Source organism: Coptis chinensis, chromosome 7 (genome assembly GCF_015680905.1).
Source record: "Coptis chinensis isolate HL-2020 chromosome 7, ASM1568090v1, whole genome shotgun sequence".
In the NCBI taxonomy this organism is placed as follows: domain Eukaryota; kingdom Viridiplantae; phylum Streptophyta; class Magnoliopsida; order Ranunculales; family Ranunculaceae; genus Coptis; species Coptis chinensis.
Genome location: NC_141462.1, coordinates 8,390,877 through 8,401,598, shown reverse-complemented (window position 1 = coordinate 8,401,598; position 10,722 = coordinate 8,390,877). Strand labels below are relative to the sequence as shown.

Genomic DNA, 10,722 nt, shown 5'->3' with positions numbered 1-10,722 from the left:
GATTATGTCGTTGGTCAAACTTTCGGGGAGTATTTTTGGAATTATGAGATAAAAAACATCGAAATTAAAATCTTCTAATGAAATCAAAGATATTTGATTGTTTGAAAGGAAAAATACATTTGTTGATTACATTATTCTCTCTAAAATAGAGATTTTAAACTTTATTTTTTACAAAAATAGAATTATTGAAAGATATACATACATACTAGCTTGTATGCCCGTGCATACGCACCGGCTCTTTTGAAAACATTTAGATTTTTAAAAAAAAAATTAGGACTACTGTTTTAGTCGCTAATCCGTTTTAATTTTCTAACAAATTATTTTTAATTAAGTTTTAAAAACCCGTTTTTTCAATTGGGAGAGACATTCTGTTTTGATAGGAGAAAGATTCCTACTTTAATTAAAAGTGCTAGAATTTGTTTTAATAGGAAAATAATTCCCGTTATAATTGAAAATGAATTCCCATTGTAAAAAAGGATTTCCTTTTTCAAATAGAAAATAAATTTATGTTTTAATAAGAGATGACGTAGAATTTTAATAGAACTCGAAAAATACCCCTTGTGCTCTTGTGGGAGCTTTAATATTAAGATATAGATATATATATGCAAACGGGCTCAAGTTTTTCAATTTTTTTATATTCTAACCCAAGCCCAACCCAAAACCGAGTCGCGTTTTGATTTTACAAAAGCAATCCCAAACCACGTATATGACATGTTAGCCCAAAACCAACAAAAATCGAATTTTAGTCCATCAGACTTAGGCTAACCCGACCCAAGTTCCACCCCTATCCAAAATCCCTCCAAAATCAAGGTAACGCCTGTCAAAATGAACACAATATTGGTTTATACTAGTTAGTATGGGCTACGCCCATGTTCTTTCAAAGTCTTTGAACCTTTCACCTATTACTATATAATAATCCATATTACATAAAAATTATATTGTGCACACGCGCGTAAGGTGGGGCAAAATGATCTCCCCACTGAATATTTGGTATTTATTTATTTTTGAATAAGTTGGATACAGGAAGGTGTTACTACATAATACAAAGGAAAACTGTTTGTGAAATGTGAATCAATTGGATATAGGGAGCCAGGGAGGTGTTACTAAATAATGAGAAAAGGTGAGAAAAAAAATACGCTGTTTGAAAGATTTAGCTTGACTGCGGATCGTCCGGCAATCTTATAGTGTAGACTGTATAGATATCGGATACGATATCTTTGGGATTTTTTTTGTGTGGGCTTATTAGCCAAAGGAGATCTCCCCCTCGCCCGCCCAACCAGCCCCCACACTTTACCTAGCCTATGCCTACTCATTTTTAAGGTAAGCTTTATATAACTTCCGCTTTAAAGGCAATTAGGTCCACTTTTTAATCCAAAAGAAGGAAAAAAAAACACACACACTATAAAAGTTTGAAAAACATGAGCAAACAAAATCTATAAACAGAAAAGGTTTCAATCTCTTTAACCAACAAAGATAGTAATAAGAAACACTTGAGAGAAAGAAAGAAAGCTGAAGGAGTTGAAACAAACCAAGAGGAACTTCAATGCCAAGAAACCAAACATTCCATATTTGTGAAGTGGGATTCGCGTTGGAATCACAGATACATATGCTTATTCGATAATAATTGGGTGCTAATCCTCCACGTCTCTTAATATTCGTTTTACCGTAAATAAGGTTTGGTTATTCTGCCGCGTTTTACTATGGTCCTATATATTGGATGATCATAGCATCATATTCTTGTTATGTTTGATTCCTTTACTTTGCTATTTATTCACAGGTTCCAGATCTAGTTGCTCACTTCTGTAATATTTTTAAGCTTTGGATTCATATTGCAAACTTGGAGTTGATCAGGTACTTGGTATGGTTTCTTTACTTGTTTAATTCATTGATTGATAAAGCACTTTTTCTGTACTCTGTTTGCATTCATGTTTGATGATCGTTGTGTTAGAATGACTATATGAAGTGTGAAGACTGTGAACTGAGATTCTGAGGGGTTGTCTGGTTTGTTGTGTAGTGTTAAAAATTAACTTTCTGTTGGTACCAACCAAACAGGGTACTACTGATCATGAAGAGTTTTGGAGTTTTGGGGATTCATTTGTTCCGGGAATTGTGTAGGAGAAAATCTCGGGGTCAGACAGTCAGACTATTGACTCTATTGAGTCACACAACTCGCTGAACGGTCAACGGGAGATATTATTTTTGCTAACTTGAAATGTCCTGATATTTCGTGATCTCTGTTGAAATTTGAGGAACAGTGCGATACGTTTCAAAGTTGGTATGCAAAATATTTTAGCGTTTTGGTATTGGCATAGTTTGTCACTGGCTCACAGAATAAAATGTTGCTAAATTTCATAAATCTGACGAAATTTTAGAAATTTAATATCTGGTTTGTAGACTTTCACAAACCTCTTGAGTTGACATTTCGGAAATTTTAAATTGTGGCTGTTGTGTTATCAAGTGAGCGGAGCGGCTCTGGATATGTGGTCCAAAATGTTGTTTTGTTGGTTTTTATCTCAGTTATACTAGTCTTATTGAAGTATTTACCAAATTTCAACCCGTCTTTAAAGAAATGCCGAGAAAGGGGTGAAATATTTAAGTTATAACACCGACATCATAGTATCATACTAGCAAATAGGGTTGTCAATGGGTTTCGATAACCTGATAACCGATCTGAACCAAACCGATAAAAAACGGTTTAAGTTTTGGTAATTTGATTTGTCCTCCACCGACTCGAAACCGAACTGAATTGATAAGATATTGGTTTGGTTTCGGGTTTGTCATCTACCGAACCGATATGAACCCGAACCGATAATATAGCATTTTAGTAATATTTATGATTAATTTTATATATATTTATCATTTGTGTAATTGAAATTAATTAATTTAATTTAAGATTTAATTGATTTTATAGTTTTCGATTTAGATCGGTTCAGGTTCGGTTTGCAATATATCTTATCGGTTCGGTTTGCAATGAAATGTAATATTATCAGTTTGGTTTCGGATTTCCAATTTTCTTATCAGTTGTTCGGATTTTTCAGAACCCGACCCAAACCGATGATTGAAAGCCCTACTAGCAAAGACCAATCATAGATCTGGTCGATACATATCCAGATAAAGTCACTGTTACTTCAGCCCGGGGAAATGGGTAGTCCAACTAAAGTGGTGCTCAACTGCTCAGCCAAAATTTAGAAAAGTTGCAAACGTTTTAGCTTTACTTGTACACTGATGATATTGAACTCTTTATGCGTCTTTCTATCACTCGAGAGCTCAGACCTTAAAGGTCACACAGGGTAATGTGATTAAAAATTAAGTTAGGTTTATATGGTCACAGGATTAATCTATTTTTCCTGTCGTTCTCGTTCTTCAAGTGACTTTTAGTGGTTGTTAGTAGTTACATAATCGTTTATCGACAAAAAAAAAAGTAGTTACATAGTCAAGACCAAAATTCCGTTGTTATCAAGGCCCACATTCCCCACAATGTGAACAGCACCAGATATAGACCTGATTTTCGATTTTTATCTAAAGATGCATTAGAGTATGAAAGACCGAGCAATATTTTCATATCAAGGCAAAATTTGGAGAAAATGTATGGTGGACTCATATTGCATAAACCGAACTGATTTTTCAGAGATTATATCGAAGTTACTTGGAAGTTGGAATTGGATTAATAGTTGCCAGTCGCCCAGACCCATCTCGGCCCAAAAACATCCCTCAAAAATAATGCAAAGTTTTATGTAGAGAAAATGGCGGCTTTGGACTCGAGGATCATTCTTTCCCTCTTTTGGGAACTTTTGTACTTAGTTGACCCAAGGACATTATCCGCACAACAACTATCTGAGTCAGTCTCCAACCTGTGTAAATAACTGCTTAGTGTCCACAAGGGTATTCTTGGCAATGTATGCATGTTCTTTCTGTCATTCGTGACGAAGTTGGATATATTTTCTCTGTCAGCATGGACTCATTAGTTCATGTTTCCTTGTTTATCTCATGTGTTCAACTCTTGAATTAATGTTACTATATTAGAGATGCAGAAATTCGACTACGCACTTGAATGTTTGATGTTGACTTCAACCATTAATAAATATATTCATTTAGCTCTTGATCATTTTGTTATGTATATATATATATATAGATTGCAGCAACACAACTTAAACATAATCCCCTTTCTTTCTTTGCTTGGTTTACAGGTTTTAAATCAGTTTCTTATTGTTATTCTGCAATACCAACAAGCAATAGCTTCAGGTGAGATACCCTCATACCCAGTATGAAAATATGATTCAATATGAGTTTTGATTTACTTTTGGTTCTCTTTGTTTTCAGTTTGGGATTGAAATAGAAAACTTTGTTGTTTGTGTAGCTTTTAGGATCGACCATGAATGCATTAGTGGCAACAAGTAGGAATTTCAAGCGGGCAGCTCAACTTTTGGGGCTAGACTCAAAGCTAGAGAAGAGTCTACTCATTCCATTCAGGGAGATTAAGGTGAACAAATCCTGTTCCGATCCTTTTCCATTTTATATAGTGGATGTGAAATAATGATGGAGGTTAATAAGGTCTATAAACTTGGGGAGAGCTAAATGAGCATTTGATCTTATCTATTAATAAGGAAAAGAACAAAGAAGAAATTTCTGTAATCTTGTATCAAAATAAAATTCAAATCTTCTCGACGAATCAAATTATAAGTCACTTTACTGACATAAAAATCAACTTAGGACATGGTACAATGAAATTTTTAGGCGTCAGTCCCGGAAAACTTGAACGCTTACTCCTAATTCTGTGGCTCTAGCTACTTATTCTTTACTCTCTTTATCTTACTCATAATTTTTCTTTTGCTTCCTCTGTTAGCCAGTGACATTCTTCTACTTATGCTCCTACTACTGCCCTTTTAACTCAATTTCAGGTTGAATGCACAATACCCAAAGATGATGGTAGTTTGGCATCTTTTGTTGGGTTCAGGATTCAGCATGACAATGCAAGAGGTCCCCCATGAAGGAGGAATCAGATACCATCCAGAGGTTTGATATTCTTCATTCCTACTTCTCATAACATAAACAAAAACGATTTCTAATAGTTAAAATGGCATTACCAAAGGGAAAAAAATCAGTCACACAAAAAACTTCTCATGGAAATAAATAGTTCTTTTGGTAAACTTATCTTCTCTTTCATCCAAAAAAAATTCAAGAAAGTTTGGTTGGCATCCGGATATTGGCTGCATCAGATTTCAGTTATAAACAACTCAAGTGACTATGCAGGTTGACCCTGATGAGGTGAATGCTCTAGCACAACTGATGACATGGAAAACAGCAGTAGCAAATGTTCCATATGGTGGAGCTAAAGGAGGCATAGGGTGTGATCCAGGGGAACTAAGCATCTCTGAACTTGAGCGACTTACCAGAGTTTTTACACAGAAGATACATGATTTAATTGGAGTCCATACTGATGTTCCAGCACCTGATATGGGAACCAATCCACAGGTTAGTCCAACATAATTAAAATGTTGCTTACTTCTTTGGATTTGGCGTATTAGAGTCTCCTTCAGCTTGGTCTGGTAATTATCGTGTTTTTGAGGTCTTTGTGCAATGAAATACCTTCAAAATATATAGCAAAATTTAGTGTCTAATTAACTAATTTACGTTTTGGGATGGTGAATCAGACAATGGCATGGATATTGGATGAGTACTCAAAATTTCATGGCTATTCACCTGCTGTAGTGACTGGAAAACCTGTTGTAAGTATTTATCAAAACTTACAAAATTTTGAAATCTAAACAAAAACTCACTTTGAGAACTAGGGCATCCTATATTCTGAAGCTGATGACATCAATTGCTACAATAGGACCTTGGTGGATCCCTGGGAAGAGATGCAGCTACTGGAAGAGGGGTACTCTTTGCAACAGAGGCACTTCTTCAAGAGTACGGAAAGAGTATCTCTGGCCAACGATTTGTTATACAGGTTACATTGCATACTCCCTTATCTATTTACCTCCCTGCATGTTGCTCGTCCGTAATAACTTCTTTTCACAGATAATCTAAGTTAGCAGTTCCTATACTTGGCTTCTGAAGTGAATAGTTTCAAACTTTCAGTATGCTTCAGTAAAGTTTTGAAAATGGGTGGTCATCCCTAACTAACCCTACATGCTTTCTAGTCAGTTGATTGTCTGATAATAAGTATCACTCTTTTTCCTATCTCTCAGGGTTTTGGAAATGTGGGCTCCTGGGCTGCCCAACTCATAAGTGAGAAAGGCGGGAAAATCGTTGCAATTAGTGATGTCACAGGTGCAATAAAAAACAGTAATGGAATTGATATACCTAGCCTAGTCAAACATTCCAAAGAGAATCGTGGAGTAAAAGGTTTCCACGGAGGAGATGCAATTGACCCAGCATCAATTCTGGTAGAGGACTGTGATGTACTCATTCCGGCAGCCCTTGGTGGTGTAATCAACAGGTTCCTTTTCATACTAAATAGTATCAATACACTGACGCTTTTCATAATCTTTTGGCCTACTTATGAAGATGCATTCTTTCTCTTAAGGGATAATGCAAACGAAATCAGAGCAAAGTTCATTATTGAAGCAGCAAACCATCCTGCTGATCCAGAGGCTGACGAGGTAAGTTGTTATAAACTAAGTGGAAGAAAAGAAATGTAAATTAGTACTTACATCTAAACAACATAAAGAAACTATCCAACTTGGCTACTTCCATCTGCAGATCTTGTCAAAGAAAGGTGTTGTGATACTTCCTGACATATTAGCCAATTCAGGTGGCGTCACTGTGAGTTACTTTGAATGGGTTCAGGTAGGGGCTTTCCCAGCTTTCCTCTATATCCAGATTTACTAGTAAATTTAGCTTAATTTTTTGAGATTTTTTTTAGTCTAGTTAGTCATCTGCATATTTTTCTATTGAGTTGGAAAAGTAAAAATACATGAAATTGATATTGGTCTTCCTGTTTGTAGAACATTCAAGGCTTTATGTGGGATGAACCAAAGGTGAATAATGAGCTGAGGAGATACATGACCAATGGCTTCAACGATGTGAAGGAAATGTGCAAGACCCATGAATGTGATCTGCGAATGGGAGCATTCACTCTCGGAGTCAATCGTGTTGCTCGGGCAACCATGCTTAGGGGTTGGGAAGCCTAAGGTCCCAGAGGTTGATACTGATAATTGATGTTGGCGAAAATAAAGGAGTACCATTTTCTTTCGGTATTCACATCGGTCATATGATATGATAAATCACCTTAAGATCATGAGCAGTCATATTAGTGTAGTAGAACGTTTTCTTCTCATTTTCATCCCAAATCAGGGGTTGGATTTTGTGCAACTATGTCTTGTTATTTTTCCCAAAAGCTACCGTGTTCATGTGTTTCTCTCTTTTACTATCACAATAAGCCACGAGCAGTAGAAAATGGATATATATAGTAACAGGGAATGGTTATTATGAATAGATCCTTTTCTTTTTTAACATCGAAGTTCCACGGACGCCCGAGTAAGCAAGCAAGACGCTAAGCGAGAATAATAATAATATGATATCTGATTCATCCATCAGTCAAGCAAAGTTGATGAGATCTCACCAAATCTTGTCCCCTTGGATGGATGCTGCCTTCCCTGTTCTGAACTTCTTCCGCTGATGCTGATTTCTCTAATTCTATTTTGGCGTCCAAAGCTCTCTTCCTCTTGCTCCATAATCATTCTAGTATAGACTGCTTTAGTCTGAATGCCCGGACGCCCCTGCTGTTTCTTGTTAAAACCGATGTGTTCCACTCTCAAGGGGTAGCCCCGACTGTTGACTGAGCATATGGGGAAAACCAAGAGGAAATGCATATGAGCACTGGGCACCTCGGATTCTAAGGAAAAGAGACTTCCTAAAAGACTAGAAACAAGGAAATATTGACCATTTGCTAGATATATAATGCAATTTGGCAGAGATTAGAAGTTCCCATGTTGTATGTGATTCAACTTGACATTCCAATAGTACCAAGTGTTCAAAACACAAGAAAACTTCTACAAAACAAATATTAGTGCAATTTGACAGAGATAAAGAAGTTCCCATGTTGAGGTGGTTCAACTTGACATTCCAATAGTAATAATGTGTTCAAAACGCAACATAACTCATACAAAACAAATATCAGTGCTCAAACAATGTCATGTTGGGAAAAGCAAAAACCATTCTAATATCTCCCCCTACCCCTGAACCCAGTACCACCACTGCGGCCACCTCTAGGAGGACCTCTGCCACCACGCGGGGGACCCCTTCCTCCACGACTGAACCCTCTACTTCCTCCACGACTGAACCCTCTGCTTCCTCCACGACTGAACCCTCTACCTCCACCTTGTGATTGCCCCCTGCAGAAAAAATTGAAAAAAGAAAGACTATAATTAATATAAAAGAAAAAAGAAAAGCAATTCAAGCTTCATAACTGTCAAGGATAGGCATATAATTTGTTAGAGGCTTCAAGCACGTTAGAACCATTTAAATACTGAGAAAAGAGGAATGAAAAGAAGAAAATGCAACTTGTATCCTTGTTCTAGATGCTAAGGTCAGGCGAGTCACTGTAGTTTACTAAAAGTTGAGAAAACCCAGGACAAAGCAGGTAAATGGTGAAGGAAACTCATAGAATGCCATAAAAGGAAAAAGGACTACATGAACATACACAAGCATTTTTAGTCTGGTTCATGAAACGTGTCCAGAACCAGTAGAAAAAGAAAATGAGAAAGAGAAACAGACAAGTGATTAAACATAAAAACACAGTCAAAATAGGATTTCGGGCCCATTTAGGTTTATGTCACACGGACACAGACACATAGTATGTGCTATACCTCAATTTTTTATATTTCGCCAAGTCAGACACTGTATCCGTGTTGGATACGGACACACATGTCTGTGTCAATGTAGCATAGATTTAGGTTGACTACTCTTGACAAAATACATGTCTGTCCATGCTTGGACTTTGACAATGGCAGGCACTGGAACTTTGATCACAATATAGATATGATATGAAAAAAGGAAAAACATCCAATATAAAGTCGAATAGTCACTCAATTATAATAGGAACTAGGAGCTGGTGGGATTAGGCATACTTTGGCTGTGGGAGAAATCTTGCCAAAGGCAATAGCTTCGCCGGGTCAATGTAAAACTTATCCCCAGACGCATAAGAAGTTGCAACAATTCCTTCCATCATTTTAACTGAAAACAACTGCATCCAAAAAAAAATGCATGTATCAATAACATAAATTCCAACCATTAGTAAAACTACCATCCATCAACAAAAGGGACTACTTACAGATTCATTAATAGGACCAAAAATTTCGTCCACCTTTCCAATCTGTGTCTTGTTCTGTAGATAGATTGGAGCATTGAAATAGGGTATCTTTTCATGTGTGAGTTTAATTACAGCATCTCCTTCGCAAGCATGAAGGAACGAAGCAACCTCTGCATTTTACAATCAAACTTCATATAAGCATACAAATTCCAGTCCAGCTAAATAAACAACAAAGGGTCCGCATTGAGCTCATTAAAGTATAGAAACAACCCATTTCTTTCTCATGATTGTTAAACAACAAGTAAACAGACCTATCTTACATTCAGATTGCTTTACCACTTAAAGAAACATTTTTTAGAGTTTTATATGGTTTTCCCAGTGAAGCAAGCAATCAAATAGAGTAGTAAATAGAGAGAGTTTGGAAAAAATTGTACCAACTACTTCAGAAGGAGGGCCTTCGTCACGAAACCCACCACCACCACGGCCACCATACCCACCTCCACCACGGCCACCATACCCACCTCCACCACGACCTCTTCCACCACCTCCGAACCTACCACCATCTCTTCCCCCAAAACCACCACCACCTCTGCCCCTTGGAGGTCTCATTGTTGTTTCTGTTGTGAAAAAAAGGTTTTGACTGTGAGAGAGTTGTGGAGGCTTTTTGTTAGGGTTTAGGGTTTTGGAAGTTAGTAATGGATCTCGGCCGCTCATTAGTTATTGGGCCTCGTCTGATGTAATTGGGCTGGTCCAAAATCCACCTTGAATGAATTTGATATATCAACGATAATTAGAAATGTCGATATATATATATACTGCATGCGAACCACTTGTCTTCTCCCTTCTTTTGCGTTCCGAGCCAACTTTTTTTTTTCAACAGAGAGTTGACAGAAAGTAGAAAAAGAATCCCAGTAAAGATTTCAGTTTCAACACTGAAATCCCAGCAAAAGAATAATTACATTTTCTTAGTCACATACTCATATTCGTTTCAATCCACCTAGGCAAATTTGCCATTTGTCCAATAACAACAAACCACTTCAGCTCTAGCTTTTTTTTTTCCTACAAAAACGTTAATAACCATGTCTTCTTCTTCTTATTCTCTTCATCTTAGTCAACTTCACAGTCGCAAAGTACTTAGAGAGAAAGAACAAATAAAGTTTGAAAAAAAGCTATGGATAGTAACAGAAGAAATGATCTTTCTTTTGCTGAAGAGATGGACAGAGATCTTCATTCAACATTCAGAACTACTGCAAATTCTCTTTCTCAACTTTACTCTCAATATACTAGTATGCAAAGATGCATCTTTGAAGCTGGGGAAAAACATGCATTGGTAATATATGAGTTTAAAACTAATGGAGTTCTGTTTATTTCGATTTCTCTTTTAGTTATGTATCCAAATTATGATTTTTCTTGCATGTGCACTTGATTTAGATGTATTGAAGTTTTCTTTTCTGATAATAGGATGA

At 36.7% G+C, this 10,722-nt stretch overlaps 2 protein-coding genes across 2 annotated transcripts; one reads left to right on the top strand and one right to left on the bottom strand.

Moving 5' to 3' along the window:
• The first annotated feature begins 1,368 nt into the window (after positions 1–1,368).
• On the top strand, positions 1,369–7,361 carry LOC147485755 (glutamate dehydrogenase 1, mitochondrial-like). Its single transcript, XM_086573257.1, is given in 13 exon segments — positions 1,369–1,674; positions 1,778–1,851; positions 4,188–4,242; positions 4,358–4,480; positions 4,899–4,979; positions 4,981–5,013; positions 5,251–5,472; positions 5,652–5,726; positions 5,834–5,950; positions 6,192–6,442; positions 6,530–6,605; positions 6,706–6,792; positions 6,951–7,361. Coding segments are annotated over 10 exon segments (1,236 nt in total). The 5' UTR covers positions 1,369–1,674; positions 1,778–1,851; positions 4,188–4,242; positions 4,358–4,372; the 3' UTR covers positions 7,137–7,361.
• Positions 7,362–7,995: 634 nt separating this feature from the next.
• On the bottom strand, positions 7,996–9,959 carry LOC147485754 (putative H/ACA ribonucleoprotein complex subunit 1-like protein 1). Its single transcript, XM_086573258.1, has 4 exons — positions 9,691–9,959; positions 9,278–9,426; positions 9,075–9,190; positions 7,996–8,339 (listed from the first exon to the last, which is right to left on the bottom strand). Exons 1-4 carry the CDS (start codon positions 9,863–9,865, stop codon positions 8,165–8,167), a joined length of 615 nt encoding a protein of 204 aa, XP_086429384.1. The 5' UTR covers positions 9,866–9,959; the 3' UTR covers positions 7,996–8,164.
• Positions 9,960–10,722: the final 763 nt, after the last annotated feature.

Excerpts from the sequence above, each read along its gene's own strand:
- LOC147485754 (XM_086573258.1), bottom strand. The coding sequence starts at position 9,865 with ATGAGACCTCCAAGGGGCAGAGGTGGTGGTGGTTTTGGGGGAAGAGAT. Across the intron at positions 9,427-9,690 it reads CCCTCCTTCTGAAGTAGTTG|AGGTTGCTTCGTTCCTTCAT; the intron begins GTACAATTTTTT and ends TGTAAAATGCAG. Across the intron at positions 8,340-9,074 it reads AGATTTCTCCCACAGCCAAA|GGGGCAATCACAAGGTGGAG; the intron begins GTATGCCTAATC and ends TTTTTTCTGCAG.